This window comes from Cyrtonyx montezumae, unplaced genomic scaffold (assembly GCF_038088225.1).
Source record: "Cyrtonyx montezumae isolate F1298 unplaced genomic scaffold, pur_monq_1.0 scaffold_17, whole genome shotgun sequence".
Lineage (NCBI taxonomy): Eukaryota > Metazoa > Chordata > Aves > Galliformes > Odontophoridae > Cyrtonyx > Cyrtonyx montezumae.
In genome coordinates this window covers 15,548,765-15,564,992 of record NW_027071903.1, presented here as the reverse complement: position 1 = coordinate 15,564,992, position 16,228 = coordinate 15,548,765, and the positions used below count along the sequence as shown (strand labels likewise).

The 16,228-nt window shown below is 62.0% G+C and overlaps 2 protein-coding genes across 4 annotated transcripts in view; both read left to right on the top strand.

Moving 5' to 3' along the window:
* The window catches only part of CFDP1 (craniofacial development protein 1), a 47,300-nt gene extending 39,376 nt beyond the window's left edge, over positions 1–7,924 (top strand). The window contains exons 6-7 of the mRNA XM_065733441.1: positions 5,012–5,170; positions 7,568–7,924. Of these exons, the coding sequence (XP_065589513.1) occupies positions 5,012–5,170; positions 7,568–7,658 (250 nt within the window). The 3' untranslated portion in view covers positions 7,659–7,924. The remainder of the gene's footprint in view (positions 1–5,011; positions 5,171–7,567) is intronic.
* A 2,343-nt stretch (positions 7,925–10,267) lies between these two features.
* BCAR1 (BCAR1 scaffold protein, Cas family member) lies at positions 10,268–15,332 on the top strand. Of its 3 annotated transcripts, XM_065733440.1 has the most exons (7): positions 10,268–10,456; positions 11,253–11,942; positions 12,503–12,652; positions 12,803–12,910; positions 13,123–14,271; positions 14,451–14,540; positions 14,738–15,332. In XM_065733440.1, exons 1-7 carry the CDS (start codon positions 10,445–10,447, stop codon positions 15,251–15,253), a joined length of 2,715 nt encoding a protein of 904 aa, XP_065589512.1. In that variant the 5' UTR covers positions 10,268–10,444; the 3' UTR covers positions 15,254–15,332. The 3 variants fall into 3 exon arrangements, with proteins under 3 accessions (XP_065589512.1, XP_065589511.1, XP_065589510.1); XM_065733439.1 differs by lacking the exon at positions 10,268–10,456 and having other exon boundaries at positions 11,186–11,942; positions 12,806–12,910; XM_065733438.1 differs by lacking the exon at positions 10,268–10,456 and having other exon boundaries at positions 11,186–11,942.
* Positions 15,333–16,228: the final 896 nt, after the last annotated feature.

Below are 16,228 nucleotides of genomic sequence, written 5' to 3'. Positions count from 1 at the left end.
GCAGACGCATTGTCTTGGCTGCACTTTGATTGCAGGACTGTCAGTGTGTCCTTGCTGACAGCACGTGGTCACGAGGCACGCAGGGGACCAGCCAGGTTTCAGCAGATTTCAGGGACACCGCTGGGGTGAGCGCCCATGGAACACACAGTTTGGCTTGAAGGGAGGACAGCAGGACAGGCAGTCCGTGCTGCAGTGGGCAGGAATCTTCCACTTCTTAAAATGAAGGTATTTACTGGCTGCATCAGTTGCCCAGCTGTGGTTAGTTTGTATGAAAACCATTTCCTGCTGTTAAGGATACTGTTTGGCTTCACGGCCATTCATGGGCAGGAACAGACAGGTGTATCTACAGCCTCTGTGCTCTTCTCTCTGCTGGGTGAGTCTCTCACCCATGTCTCCCCATCAGGGCCTTTGGGGTGACCTCTGCATCCTCAGCTGCAGCTCTCAGCTGTGGTGACAACCTGGAGCACTTGCAGAGCATCGCTCTCATGGTCTGCGTGCATCAGTGACTGTGCCCTTAGGTGCATTTGCTTGCACCATCTCCCAGAAATGTTCCTTGAGAGCTGTTGACTAAACATCAGCACCATCCTATTTTGCATTCGATGTTTGCTTCTTAGGTAATAAGACCTTCCTGCTAGAGAAGTTGTTGTCCATAGGAGGGTCCGAGAAGCAGCAGCTCAGGGTTTGCTGCCTGCATACCCCCAGGGAGCCAGCAGAAACAGAGCAGCAGAGGGCTTGTGAGTCCAAACAGGGGAGCTGGGGACACTGCTGGCTCCTTTAGCATCAATCCCTGGTGATGGACAGTGTGAAATGTCAGTGCTCATTCTGCCATCTGAGCCTACTTTCTTTTGGGCACTGGCTGACTCTTGGTTGGCTGACTGGAGCTGGTTCAGCTGCCATCTGGTCGCCAGAGGCGCTTCATAGACTCATGGAATGGCTTGGGTTGGAAGGGACCTCGAAGATCATCAAGTTCCAATCTGAGATGTCAAAGGATGCGGGTCAGGCATTGGAAGCCCTGGAGGTGTTTAAGAGACACGTGGATGAGTCACTTAAGGGACACGGTTTTGTGATGGGACTTAGTAGGTCGGGTGGATGTTGGACTAACCTCTAAGACCATGAAGGTCTTTTCTTTCCTATGAAACGTGCAGGCACATCAGAGGAACAGCACGGGAGCGGTGCAGAGCTCTGCCTTTGGGCAGCAGTCACCCTCCGTACGCACCGAGGAAGGAAGGAACAACCTTGGCAGCAGCAGTGCCTGCACACGTCTCCCTGAATCACAGGCTCGACGTGAGTCAGTGGTGTCACAGAGCTGTGCACAAGGTGCATGTCACGGGCTGGGCGAGGAGCTGCGTGCGGTGCAGGGCCCACGAGGCACTCCTCCTGCTGCTGCTGCCAGCAGCCCCGCGGCTGGAGCCCGTCCCCGCCTTGGATGCTGCGTTTCTCACTGCACTGAGTGCAGTCACAGGGCTGGAAGGGGTGAGGAATGAGGAAGGCTTGGAAGAACGGGGCTTGTTTAGTCTAGGAGAGGGCAGGCTGAGCGAGGCAGGCATGAAACGCTTTCAGAGACATAAAAGGCCGCTGCAGAAAGTGAGGGAATGAGCTGTTCTGGGTTGCTACTGGAAAATGATAACAGGAAAACTCACACAAGTGGGAGGCTGATGCAGTCCCAAAACCTGCAGCATGTGTGGGATTGGCATCAGAGCATCCAGAGAGGAGAGGAGCCTGACTCACTTGGCTAGGACCAGCAGGCCCTGGGACCCCATTCTCCTGCTGCTCGGGGACTCTTTAATTGTGGAAAGTGAGAGCTCTGTGTCCTCAATAGGCAATTGTCCTGATTCCATCCCTAGGATCCAGTGTGTCTCAGCAAATTACTTTCTCCTTTAAATGCCTTGGTGATTAAAGATGCCACAGCAGATACCCTTAATGAGTGCAAAAAGGGTAATAATTCCTCGTGCTGGCACTGAATGCAATTAATCAGGCCCCGTTACTTGCTTTTTAAACAGATGAGGCATTTAAGGCCAAGCAAGTTTTTAATTGGACTTTAATGTCTCTCATTTACTTCATGTTGGCACGAGCATAGGAATTCCCACCCCCAGGTTCGCTGCTGGGTTTATTCAGGGTGATGAAAGGCTCAGTGCTGAGCAAGGAACCTGCAGCAGACGTGCACGTGTCCCTCAGGCCGTGCCGGCCAGGCCCAGCCATGCTGCAGGGCCAAACCAGCCATCACAACACTGACAGCAGCTAGCAGCACTTCAGGAGCAGGCAGTAGCCTTGCAGCTGCTTGTCACCCTGCACCTCAGACACCCTGGAGGAATCCTGACGCAGTCCCAGTTCATGCTGTGGTTTGCAGAGGCTGTAGTGCAGCCTGAAGGCTCCCACCCGTTTCAGAGGTGGCCGGGGATGTAGCCCCTATTTCTGCATCCTCACTTCTCCCACTCTGAGGGCATCGAGGTGAGCACATCTGAGAACTTAGTTCTGCCCGAGGAACATATCACAGAGTACCTGTGTTACACACCTTCTGCCTGCCAGCCCGGATTGCAGGTTGGATCAGTTGTAGTGCTTCCCTGGGTCTGTCAGGGCATCCTTAGGCCACGTGCTGAAACCCACAGCTCCCTGGCAGTTCCCGCATCACGCCCCGGCTGCCTGGTACACGGTGCTAATTATTGGCACAAATCAATGCCTCTGCAACATAGTGGAAACAATCAGAGGTATCCCAGTGTGGCAGATGTTTGTCTTCCATCCCTTGGATTCTCTTCGCATAAGCTGTGTGCATCCTCCTGCTCCTGCCCTGAGGCACGGTGAGCTGCTGTGCACGGTGCCTGGCCGGGCAGGCAGCGCCCTGGGGCACGCTTGCCCAATGTTTGTTTGGTTTTGCCTTCTTGTTTGTCATACCTCCTCTGCTCACAACCTGAGTGCTCATCTGATAGCAGGGCTGGTGGTTGTGCAAGGCTCGCGTGCTGTCCCGGCAGCAGGAACCAAATCTCTCCGTTTTTTTCCTGTGCATGGGACCAGGGCCTCTTGCATCACTTTTCTTCCCCCAGTGACCTGTAGATAAGGATCCTCAGAGCCTTCGTGTCCTGCAGAGTAAGGGAGGATGAGGGCTGAGCGAGGATGAAGCTGTGTTGTCCAGAGAAGCTGTAGGGGCTGCCCAAAGATGGTTGGGTACCCCATCCCTGGAGGTGCCCAAGGCCATGGCTGGGGCCCTGTGCATCCTGAGCTGGGGGGATACCCAGCCCATGGAACTGAGTGGGCTTTGAGGTCCCGTCCAACCTCAGCCATCCTATGGTTTCACAGTTCTGTCACTGCATGGGGACGATGTGGACATTTTGATGGGGTGTTCAAGGAGAAAGGTGAACAGGAGAGCCCCCGGCATGCCCCATGTCCCTGCAGTGAGTGGAAGAAATTGCAGGGCCTGGCCCTGGGCTTCTCCTGCTCCCCAGAGCTTACTAGGATTCCCTTAATTCAGCACCTTGTTCCCCACGTATACATCAGGAAGCTGCAGTCCCGAGCGACCGTGGCCAGCCATTCTTGCGCTGCGAATCTTCTGGCTGAGGCTCACAAAGATGTCATTTTCTTTGATTTAATTCCATGTCAACTGTGGAATTATTTTGCTTCGGAGGGCCGCAAATTATGGAAGCATAAACCATGCTAATGATGCGATAAGGACAGCTCTGGTGCGTTCTGGAGAGCGGCTGTGCGGGGGCAGGACGTGCCTGCTGCTCACCTGGGGCCCCCTCCCCAGATTCCTCCATCTCTGGAACGAGAATCATTTCCTCTCCAGCTTTTTGCAGAGGCATAGGCCTTGCAGACGTGGAGCTATCTCTGGAATGTGTGTAAACAAGGATGTTGGTTCCCCCCCCTTTCCTGGGCTGGTTTAAGAAGGGGTTAATGCGAGTTTGCTTTGCTGCTTCCAAGCTTTGAGAATTGTCTTCCCCCGGCAGCGACCCGCTGACCCCGGTCCTCTGTGTGTCTTTCCCAGCAGAAAGCGGAGATTCGGGGGCCCTGGCACGCAGGGTGGGATTTCAGCCCTCTAAGAACAAGGAAAGGAAGGACAAAGGTGGTCCTGGGAGCTGGGAGCGGTGCAGGATCCCAGCGCACAGCAAGCTGGCATGGCATGGGATGGGGCAGCCCCTGGGATGTGGGTGATACGGGGACATTTCTCACTGAGAGAGCTGTGGGTGCCCTCCGTGGAGGTGCCCCAGGCCCTGGGCAGCCTGAGCTGGGTGGGCAGCCTGCAGCAGGGGGTTGGAAATGGAGGACCGCTGAGATCCCTTCCAACCATTCTGTTAGGTGGGACAGGAGCAGGTTCGCATGCAGAAGGCTGCTCCTGGTGGGGGGTTCTGGTGCTCCCGTCTTACAGGTGGTTGGAATGTTAAGCAGGAGGACAAAAGCCCACAAGTGCTGTAGGGGCAGGGACAGCAGGCTTCTCTGTGGGGTCACAGAGAGCTCCAGCTGCTTGTCAGAAAGGTGTGTGAGTGAGCAGCCTGGGATGCAGGGGATGCCTGGGCTCAGACTAAGTGGCAGCAACCAGAAACTGAAGCTAGCTGAGGTGGAGTTGGAAGCTAACGCCGAAATGGTTAATTCCTAGATGTGTTGTCAGTGCTGGTGACGCACTGAGGCTGGATCCCTTCCAGAAAGCAACACTTTAACCCGAAGACAAAGAGCTGGGCTTAGCACGGAGGTGATCAGTGGAATGGCTTGGCCTGGTGTATACAAGGGGTCAAGCTGGATGATTTAATGATCTTCTCTTGGCCTGAAAGCTCTCTGTTCTCTTAAGAAGATAAATGAAAAAGCCCTTTCACAAAAAAGCCAGCACTCGAGATGTGCGTGTAATGAACTCGGCGCTTCCAGGGCAGCGGCCGAGCAGGCTCTGCGGGCAGAGACTCTGCCTGGAGCTGCTGGGGCTGGTGGCCATCTGCTGGCACCAGCCAGGCCACCGTGTGATGTGTCCCAGCCCCGCTGTTCATCGCTGGCCCTGTGTACTGAAGCATGGTTTGCTCCTTGTCTCCTGCAGGGTGAAGAGGCCGAGCGGTATCAGCAGCCTCCTGGGGAAGATCGGCTCCAAAAAGCAGAAGATGAGCACACTGGAGAAGTCCAAGCTGGACTGGGAGAACTTCAAGGAGGAGGAGGGCATTGTGGAGGAGCTGGCGATCCACAACCGAGGGAAAGATGGGTAAGATCTGATCGCAGAGCCGCATTTCCCACAGCTCCTTCCCATGGGAACCCATCGCATGCTACAGGGAGTGCAGGAAACCTCTGGGATCTCTTAAGAACTGATCCTATGGGTACATAAAGCTGCTTTAGGTATTACAGGAGGACAGGTACAGGCAAACACCTCTTGCTCTGCTGACAGCCTCGTGACCCTGAGCCCAGCTGACGCAGAGCCTGCCTGCTCCTTATCTCAGCTGCTGGTGGCCCGAACCGGTCTAACGCAGCGCTCCACCAGGAAATGCCTTTGCCCTGTTTTGTTTGAAAAAAAACAAGTCTCCAATGGGGAGCTGTGGCTTTATCTGCCTCCTCGAATGGGATGCTCCAGCTGCATCTGCCCGCCATGCCTCTGCATTTAGGAGTGTGCCAACCCAGAGCAGCTGGCAAGGTGTTACAGATGATGGCAGCGCTGGGCATCGGCTGTGTGCATCAAGCAGTGCTCATGCCAATGAAGTTAATGGAAGCGTCGTAAAAGCAAACGCCGATGCTGTAAATAAAGCAGAAAGCTAATAACATGCACTGCAGGGAAGGGTAATAAGATCAGAAGTGGTGTTTCCACTGCAAGTGCTTTGCTAAGCTTGGGAGGATGTAACCGCTTCAGCGGACAGCTCGTAAAGTGTATTTTTATGTAAGCGTTGCTTTTATTCTGTCTGCAGGAAAAACTCTGATCTCCTGCATTCCGACAGCTTTGGGTTTGGGTTTGGGATGAGTATTTTATAGCTGCTGCTTTCTTCAGGCAGGCTCAGAGCCTCTGCTTGCCCTTCAGTTGAGCAATCATTTACACATCTGTGAAGACCGCAAGGAGCGGCTCCCGACCCTTCAACCCAGCAGGGCACCGGCTCGCTGCCGGCCCCGCAGGCATTGCAGACCTCTGCTCCCTGCCTTGCCTTGTGGACGGGAACGCCTGCCAGGCCAGGAGAGCTCTGCGTCCCTTCTGAAACACCACGTGTCCCCATAGTGTGGCAGCCACTGTCACCCTTCTGCTGATGGTGTGGGGGAACACTGCTGCCCCCCAGCTGCCCTCATTCTGCTTTCCCACCCCTCGTATCTTCTGTCCCAGGCCCGTTTCTCCTTGCAGCAAGATTCAGGCTGCACTGGACCCCGGGGACTTGTCCTGGTTCTGCAGGGAGGGACCGGAGCTGGGGAGGGATGCAGCAATCCCGCACTGTCACTCTGATGTCTTTTATAAATGGAAATGTACAGCAGCCTCCAAACGGGGCCAGCTTTGTAGGGCAGGCCCAGCGGGCAGCACCCGAGTGCTCACCCTAGTGATGGATGGAGAGTGGCAGGGGACAGCAGGCACCCGTGGAAGCCTTGCAGCACCCTCATTAGCCTGTTCTCCCAGGCTCATTAGCCTGTTCACCCCCTCCGCCTGCACTTCATCACAGCTGCCCCTTTCCATGCCTGCTGATGATTTACTCCGCTGTGTCCCCCACAGCACTGTTCTGTGGCCATGGGGTGACATTGTGGTCCATCAGCATCGATGTCCCAGAGTGAGCCTCTGCCCAGGGGGCTGCCTCCTGCTGAGGGGGCTCTGCTCTCAGCTGCCCCATGGACTGTGCCTGCAGTCTGTGCTGAGCCATGGAGGTGGAGGAAAACCGCACGCCCCGGCACCGTGACATTGTGATGCACAACGGGACCCCCCTGGCTTCCTTCCCCTGGCCTCTCCTGGCCTGCCCCCAGGCACGGGTCACTCGTGGGGACACCGCCTTTCCTGAGCCGCTGTGGGGCAGAGGTCTCAGCGCACGTTCTGCTCCCGCTGCCTGGGCCAGGTGGCCACGTGGAGCCTCCTCTGAGGACAGCACATCGTCCCCATGGCACCGAGCAGCGACACCGAGCTGGGCACGGCAGCAAGGAGCTGACCCACTTCTGTCAGCACGGGGCGGGCTGAGATGTGAACAGGAGGTGAAAGGGACAGCGGGGCACGGCAGTGCTGATCTTCCTCTGGGTCTTGCTGGCAGGCAGGGTGAGCTGTGCCTTGTGCCGACATCCAATGACACAGTGACCTTGTGGTCCAAGTGTTTGCCACTGCAGAACGAATGCAAAACAATTGTGATGATTCAATTACAGCTCCCATTTTGAATTGCAATTTCGCTCCCTCTGTAGGTTAATTAGCAGCACAGCCTCGGGCTGCCTGTGGCAAGGGTTTGCAGCAAAGTGCATTAAGATTCAGCGGCGTGGCATAAATGAGGAGCAAGGTGCTTTCTGTGCTCGCTTCCTTCCCTGCAGTGCTCAGCAGCTGCAGATGCCCAGCACACGGAGAGGGAGGGAGGAGGCAGCCACCCTGTCCTGCCCATCCCTGCAGGTCCCCTTGTCCCAGCGTGGGTGCTGCTAACACCACCTCTGCCTCTGCTCCCCGCAGGTACATCGAGAGGAAGGCGTTCCTGGAGCGTGTGGACCACAGGCAGTTTGAGATTGAGCGTGACATCAGACTGAGCAGGATGAAGCCGTGAGGGCTGGGGATGGCCATGGGATCCCTCTGGCTCTGTGCCCCAGCTGGGGGACGCCTGGCCACAGGGCACAGCAACTGTTCTCTACCCAAGCCTGTACGCCTCGGCAGGCTTTTTCCTTTTACTGTAATGTTTGGGGAGGGTGCTTGCCAGTGGGCAGGGCATGCTGGTGACAGAAGCGACCCCATGGCACCGATCCTTCACCACCTCTGGGTGCTGCCACGCTTGCCCACAAAGCAGAACGCAGTGAGAGGGGCTGCAGGAAGGCTTTGTGGGGCTGCGGCTCTGCTCCCCGCTCTGCCAGCCCCACAGCCTCCCCTGCCCCTCCTCACTCTTGCCCAGACAAAGCCGAACTGTCTGCACTTGTCTGTGGGGTCTGACGGTGCTGGGGGTTTTGAAGCAAGCCGACGAAGAAATCCTCCCTTGTTCGCTCTGTCATGGAGCTGAGAGCAGCTGCAGCAGGTGGGCCGGGCCAGGGTCTGTTCGTGTGAATAAAGTACTCCACCGCGGTGCCCCGTGTGCTCACAGCATGGGCGCCTTGGGGAGCAGAGGGCAGAGAAACTGAGTGTCACTGTTATGAGGGGGTGGTGGAAATGCCCGCGTGGCACTGCCTGCCCGCGGTCCAGCGGTCGCTGTGCTGTCCCCGTGGGATGCTGCAGGGCAGGGGCAGCCTCGGCCATCTCCTGCACTGCTGCACCACCAGCAGCCCCGGCAGCAGCTCCGGGCCCGTCCTCGCTGCCGGCGCTGGCCCTGTGCCTCGGCCCCGAGCCCGGGCTGAGCTCACGTGTGGGCTGCTGAGTCAGCCCTTGTGCTGGGGATGCGCCGGGGATGGACAGAGCAAAACACCACGTGCTCGGGTATGTGCGGGGTAAGCTCTTAGCAACCTGCCACAGCGAGCCCCAGCTGGGGCGGACGACTTCACCTCCCAACGCTTCCAAGCCCATCACTCCACGGCAGCCAGGCTGTCCCTGTGCTGTCCCAGCCCCGCTGCTCCCGGGCAGGGTGGGGGCCGGGGGGGGTGGCAGCTCCAGTTCCAGCACGGCGTCCTCTGCCAGCGCTCCCCGGCGTCCTGCATGTTTCCTCGCTTGGATCATGCGTTTCTCGCCTCCCTTTCCTGAAGACGAGGAGTGATTTACAGGGCTCCAGAAAACACGGCTCGGCTGCTTAGGGATTGGGGGAAAAATAAAAATAAAACAGGGATAAAACGCAACAGAAAAGCGCTCTGCTTGCTGTTTGCACCACCTGCCTTCCCGTGGAGGCCCCGAGCCTCGCTGTGCCCCGTGGGCTGGGAGCTGTGCCTGGGCAAGGCCGCGGGCTGCGCTCGTGCTTGGCCCCGAACAACGCTGCTATTGTGCACCCGCCCTACAGCTCCATGTGTGCTCCCGTGTAGGACAGTCCCAGCTCCCCATGGTGGTGTGGGCTGCGGGGAACGGGAATGGGGCCGTTTTCTCCCGGGCCGTGCCATGGGCAGCCCTTAGGGAGGGAGCAGTCTGCCCCTGGAAAGGCGCAGCGATAAAGCCCCGCTGTGATCCTGTTGGGTCCCGTGATATTACAAGCCAAGAGGAATGTCCTCATTATTTCCCCAATATTGAAGTCTAATAAATCCCCGGCTGCCTTACAGGATTTATTTATCCGTTCATTGCTAGGAGACTCAGTCCCGTGTAATCCTATTGCTGCTCCAGGAGGCGGGAGGCGGCTTTCCGAAGCACGGAGCCGCGAGGAAGCGGCCAGAAGCCAGAGCCGGGCAGCTCCGTGCGGGGCCACCGCTCCCACTAGGGCGGCTCCAGCCCCGTGTGGGTCCCAGTGCCACCCCTTCCCCACACCCCAGTCCCACAGAGCTGTGCCCCAGCTCGGTCCTGGGCAGGGCTCACTGGCGTGTCATGGCATCATTGAGTGCTTTGAGTCGGAAGGGACTTTAAGGTCCATCTGCTCCCAGTCCCTGCAGTGAGCACGGACACCCACAGCTCCACCAGTGCTCACAGCCCCGTTCCCTGACCTCGGCTGTCTGCAGGGATGGGGCAGCATCACCTCTCTGGGCAGCCCGTGCCTCACCAACCTTAGTTTAAAGATGTTTTCTTATCTCCAATCCAAATCTGCCCTCTTTTAGTTTGAATCACCGCACGCACACGGCACACAAGGGTGGGATCCCTCAGCACCTCCCCAAGCCCAGTCCACGCGGAATTCCCCTTTAGTTTCCCTTTCGGCACCGAATTCTCCTGGAGCTGCGATGGACGATCCCCGCGGGGACGGGACACGGCGGTGCCCGGGTGAGATGGCTGCTGGCCGGGGGTGGCCCCACACCGTCACCGCCGAGCGGAAGCCACCGAGTTCCGCCTGCGGTCTGCGGACGCGACCGCAGCCCCGCCGCCCCCGAACCGCGGCCGCGGGGACGGACGGCTGCGACGCGGCATCGCGGCCTCGACGGGCAGCGCCCGGGGCGGCCTCGTGCCTCCCACGGGCAGGAAAAGCCCAAAAAGGGCAGGGAAGCCCCGACGGACGGCGATAGGACCGCCGGCCACGGCCCCGCTCCCTCCCCCTTCCCCCCCCCCCCCCCGGCCCCCATTGCGGCCCCGCTCCCTCCCGCCGCAGCGCCGCCTCCCGTCGGTGCGGCGCGGCCCATGGGCGGGGCGGGGCCGTCGGGCCCGGGCTGGCACGGCGCTGGAATGATCCCTCCGGCGCGGCCGCCGCCACCGCCATCCCGGCCGGCCGCCCGCCGCAGGGCCCGGCTCTCCGCTCCGCTGTAGGGCCGCGCTCGCTGCGCGCCGCGGGGCCGCGCCCGCAGGGCGAAGATGAACTACCTGGTGAGTGGGGTCACCTTGCGGGGCCGGGAGGGACGGGGGGGGGGGGGGTCGGAGCCCGAGGGCCGCGGGCGGGGAAGGGCCGGACGGGGCCCCCCCCGGGAGCGGATGGCGGTCCCACCACCCCCAACCCCTCATTAACCGCGGGGACGGAGCGCCGCGGGGCTGCGTTGGGGGGGGGAGGAGGGAAGGGGGACCGCTGATGGCGGTCGCTGCTGCCCCTCCGCGCCGGGCACGGCTCGGCCCGCGGCCCCGGGAGGAGAGCGGGCTCGGGGCTGCAGCGGGGCCGCTTGCATGGCGGGGTTGCGGCGTGCTGCCCGCACCGCGGCCGTGCCCTCCTCCCCCGGCCCGCCCGGAGCGCCGCGGCGGGAGAGCGCCGGGGAACGGAGCACCGCCGCGCGGCGGCACCGCGGCATCCCATCCCCGCGGGAGGGGACCGGCAGCGGGGCACACGCGGGCACACGCATATACACGCACGCACGGCCGCGGCCGGCAGCACTCCGCCTGCTGCGTGCCCTCTGCCCGCCCGGCGGCCGGGGGGGAATTCTCGGTGCAGGCTGAGTCACCTCCATGGCACTTCCTTCCCGACGGGAAGGGGAGGGAAAGGCAGAGGAGGTCCCCGAAACCGGGAGGAGCGGTGGCGGGGCGGGGGGGGGGGGGTCCGGGGGGGTCCGGCCCCTTCCCGGCGCCACCTCCGGGAAGGATGGGTTGAGCCGTGGATGAGCGTTGGGTGCCGGGCAGTCCTCGGTGGCGGTCCGGGATGACTCCCGACCTGCCCCGGCTCGGGGCTGTCTTGCAGAACGTGCTGGCCAAGGCGCTGTACGACAATGTGGCCGAGTCTCCGGACGAGCTCTCCTTCCGCAAAGGCGACATCATGACGGTGCTGGAGCGCAACACGCAGGGCCTGGACGGCTGGTGGCTCTGCTCGCTGCACGGCCGCCAGGGCATCGTGCCGGGGAACCGCCTCAAGATCCTGGTGGGCATGTACGACAAGAAGCAGCAGCAGCAGCAGCAGCAGCAAGCGGCCGGGCCGGGGCAGGGCCAGGCACCGCCAGTGCCGCAGCCCACCTTGCCGTACCACCACCAAGGGGGGTTCACCCCGCTGTCGCCCGCCTCGCAGTACACCCCCATGCACCCTTCCTACGCGCCCCAAGGGGACAACGTCTACTTGATGCCGGTCCCCAGCAAGGGGCAGCAGGGCCTCTACTCGGGCTCAGCGCCCGCCGGACAGTTCCCCCTGGCTCCGACCAAGCAGTCTCCCGTGTACCCGAAGCAGACGCCGCCCCACGCCTTCCCCAGCGCCGGGCAGGAGATCTACCAGGTGCCCCCGTCCCTGAGCCAAGCGGCGGACGCATATCCCGTGGGCTCTGCCAGCCCCCCCCAGGACATATACCAGGTTCCTCCCTCGGTGGCTCAGGCTCAGGACATCTACCAGGTGCCCCCGTCTTTGGACACGAGGAGCTGGGAAGGGCACAAGCCCTCGGGAAAGGTAGGACGGGGCTGTGGGTGTGGGGTGGGTTGGTGCTGTGGGGCTGGGAGTCCCTCCGGCTCCGGTCTGTGGCGTGGGCTTACGGAGGAGGGGAGAGGAGTGAGGTGCTGCGTTCTCCCAGAAGACGGCCCTGATCTAGAGGGCAGAAGGGGCCACCAAGCGCCGTGCCTCGTGGCCAGGGCACCCCGTTGCTTGGGAGCAGCCCACAACCTCCTGCGGCTGCCGCGTGGCACCGAGCTGCGGGCAGGGATCTGCAGGCATTGTCAGGTCTCTCGGTGCCCAAATTAACCTCCAGAACACCGTTCCCCTTCGCACGGGGCGGCCGTGCCGGCTGGGCTTTGTCTGTAGCCGAGGCTCGCTGCTATAAATAACCGGTGATCTCATCTCCGTCCCTCCGGCGTCACGGAGCGGTGACAGCAGCACGGCTGGCCGGGGAGCGCCCTCGCGTGGGCACCCACGGCCCGCTGTCACCGCTCCGCTCCAGGTCTGGCACCAGGGCAGGCTCGGAGCGGGCGGCAGCGAGGGGATGCTCGGAGCTCAGCCCTTCCCCTCTCTCCTAGGTCTTGCTGCCCACCCGCGTGGGGCAGGTGTACGTCTACGACTCCCCCAAGGGCGAGCAGGATGAATACGATTTTCCCCGCCACCTCCTCTCCTCGGGCTCCCAGGAGATCTATGATGTGCCGCCAGCGCGCGGCGCGCTACCCAGCCAGGTCAGCGGGAGGTGGGGCAGCTTGTGGGGTGGCAGCGGGGTGGTGGGCTGCGGGGCCATGGCGCCCAGCGCTGGGCTGAGCCAGGGTCCCCGCTGCGCAGGCACTGGGGCTGCTCTCCTGTCCCCTGACGTGCTGTCCCGTCCCCTCCAGCAGGTCTATGACACGCCCCCCATGGCAGTCAAGGGTCCCAATGGGCAGGACCCAGGGCAGGAGATCTATGACGTGCCCCCCAGCGTGGAGAAGAACCTGCACCAAACCGTAAGTGCTGTGGGGAAAACTGCACCAAAGGGTGAAGGGTGGGGTGCTGCCGGGCTGTGGCATTGCACGTCTTCTTCCATGTGCCCGCGGCATGCCCAGAGCCAGTGCTTACATGCACCGGGCTGCAGCCAGAGCCTCGGGCTCTGCCTCCCTTCCTCGTGGTGCACGTGCACCTCCAGCTGCACTGACGCTGCTTGCTGGTGCCCTTGCAGGTGTACGACGTGCCGCCCTCTGTCAGCAAGGACGTGCCGGACGGCCCCGTGCGGGAGGAGACGTACGACGTGCCCCCTGCCTTCGCCAAGCAGAAAGCCTTCGAGCCCCCCCGCCACCCCCCAGCCCTGGCGCAGCAGGAGCCCTACCTGCCAGAGGATGTCTACGACGTGCCGCCGGCGGCCGGGAAAGCCGCCCCCGAGCCCTCGCTGTCCCACGAGATCTATGACGTGCCCCCCAGCCTCAAGAAGCTGGGGGGGTCTGCCTTCCCCTCGCAGGAGGTGTACGACGTGCCGCGGGACCTGCACGGCCCCGGCAAGGGCTCGGTGGACACGGAGGGTGAGTACATCTACGATGTCCCGCCGCAGGTGGACCGCGAGGCCAAGGCGGCTGACACCAAGCGTCTCTCGGCCTCCAGCACGGGCAGCACCCGCAGCAACATCTCCACCTCCTCGCTGGACACGGTGCCCGTGAAGGAGCCAGCCAGAGTGGCCGGCAGGGAGTTCTCCCTGGACTTGGACACTGCCATGGAGACGCTGGCCAAGCTCCAGCTTGGCGTCGGTGGCGCCGTCTCCTGCCTCATGTCCTTCATCAGCACCAACTGGCGCAGCCCCGAGCACATGGAGGCCAACGCCGCTGGCATCCGTGGGGCGGCCGAGGGCGTGCAGACGGCGCTCCGGGAGCTGCTGGAGTTCGCCCGGGGAGCGGTGGGCAATGCTGCCCAGGCCTCGGACCGCTCGCTCTACGCCAAGCTCAGCAAGCAGCTGCAGAAGATGGAGGAGGTGTACCAGGCCCTGGGGCGGCACGGCCAGGCGCTGGACGCGTGCCACTGGGCCCCTAGCGCCTTGGTGGCCGGCAAGCCGGGCACGGACGACTTGGAGCTCTTTGTCATGTATTCACGCGGCGTGCCCGACGACACCAAGCAGCTGGCCTCCTTCCTGCACGGCAACGCTTCTCTGCTCTTCAAACGGACAAAGCCGGTGCCTGAGGGCAACGGCCACGGGCCCACGCACCCCTCTGACAAGGCCAGCAGCATCCAGTCGCGGCCCCTGCCCTCCCCGCCCAAGCTGCTGGCGCAGGAGTCACCCGAGGGCCCCTACGAGAACCACGAGAGCGGCTGGATGGAGGACTATGACTACGTGCACCTCCAGGTGGGTGTCCTGCAGCGCTGGGTGCCACGGGTGGGCTTCGTGTCTCCTCGCCCGACTCTTGTTTTCCGCCTTCTGCTGCGGCTGTGGGAGCTGAGGGTGTCCTGGTGCGGGGCTGGGGGTCTCGATCCTGGCAGGGGTTGTGGTTTGCCCCACTTCTCACAGCCCTTCCTTCCCTTCAGGGTAAGGAGGAGTTCGAGAAGACGCAGAAGGAGCTGCTGGAGAAAGGCAACATTATCCGGCAGAGCAAGGACCAGCTGGAGCACCAGCAGGTAATGGGGCACGGCCCGGTGGGGACCCCAGGGTGGGGAGGGCAGTGGGGTTGGGCTCCTGCTCTCTGTGTGCCCACAACTGTGAGCCCCCCATGGCTCTTCTCCGATGCCAGAGAGGATCAGGGCACTGTCCTGTGTGGCATCCCCTGAGGCTGGGCGGCCGCCCTGCCCGTCCTCACAGCCGTCTCTCCCCGCAGCTGAAGCAGTTTGAGCGGCTGGAGCAGGAGGTGACGCGCCCCATCGACAACGACCTGTCCAACTGGAGCCCCCCCCAGCACTACGGCCCCGCGCGGGGCGGAGGGGCCCTGTGTGCCGCCGACCACCAGCTGCTCCTCTTCTACCTGGAGCAGTGCGAGGCCAACCTCACCACGCTCACCAACGCCATCGATGCCTTCTTCACGGCCGTCAGCACCAACCAGCCCCCGAAAATCTTCGTGGCCCACAGCAAGTTCATCATCCTCAGCGCCCACAAGCTCGTCTTCATCGGCGACACGCTGTCCCGCCAGGCCAAGGCGCAGGACGTGCGGCACAAGGTGACGCACTACAGCAACCTCCTGTGCGAGATGCTCAAGGAGATCGTGGTGAGCACCAAGGCGGCCGCGCTGCACTACCCGTCGCCCGCTGCCTCCAAGGACATGGTGGAGCGCGTCAAGGACCTCGCCAACAGCACGCAGCAGTTCAGGATGGTGCTGGGCCAGCTGGCCGCCATGTGATGGCCTCGTGCTGCTGCCCCCTCCCGCAGCCCTGTGCCCGGCACCACAGACCTGTACATAGAGACTCACGCAGGGGTGAGGGCCCCCTCCCTCCTCTTCCTCTTGACATTGGTTTCAGAGCCGTGCCCGCAGTGCCAGGGGGGCAGGGTCTCCCTGCTGTCCCTCTGCTCCAGTTGAGGCGGGGCTGGCTGCGGGCTCCATGGGCACGTCGGCTGGCTGTTGTAGTGGTGTGGCACAGACAGACAAAGCCAAGGAGCAGCGGCAGGGAGATGAAGAGTGCTGTCCTGTACACACCAACACCTGGCCAGGGATGTACATAGGGTCCCTGAGCGATGGGGGAAGGGGTGAGGGGCAGCCAGGGGGCAGGAGGGGCTTGAACCTTCGCATTTCAGGGCTTGGTTTTGCTGTGCCGGCTGTAACTGAAATGCAAACCGACATTGGTGCCTTCTGAACACTGGGGAAGCTTCCTCTGGTTCCCGGAGCCGTGGAGTTGCAGCCACCCCAAAAACTCAGCCCCCCTGGTCCCACAGCAGCATAAAGATTTGCCTACAAATCCCCCTGGCGCCTGACTGTGTGTGTGCAGTGCTGGGAGTGGGCACCTCGTGGGAACTGGGGTGCCCTGTCCCCATAAAGCCGCTGTGCTGGGGCATGGCTGAGGTGCCGCACGGTTTCTGGCAGAGCTGCAGCGTCAGGTTGCTCACAGCATCTTGTCGTGGAGCAGGACGTGGCGCTGGCCATGAGCACGAGCAGCAGTGAAGGCATAGTGCTGCACAACCCAGAGCCACACATGCTCCTCTGCTGTGCTTCTCTGCCACCTGCACTCAGCTGCAATGCAGTGGGAGGCAGTGCCAGGGCAGTGGGGCCATGGCAGCCCCGGGCCACGGGCACCCAGAGCCCAGGTGTGGGCTCCCCAGGCTTGCTGCCGTGCCCTAGTGTGTACCTGGCACAGGGGACAGCCCCAGCCCTATTCCTGCG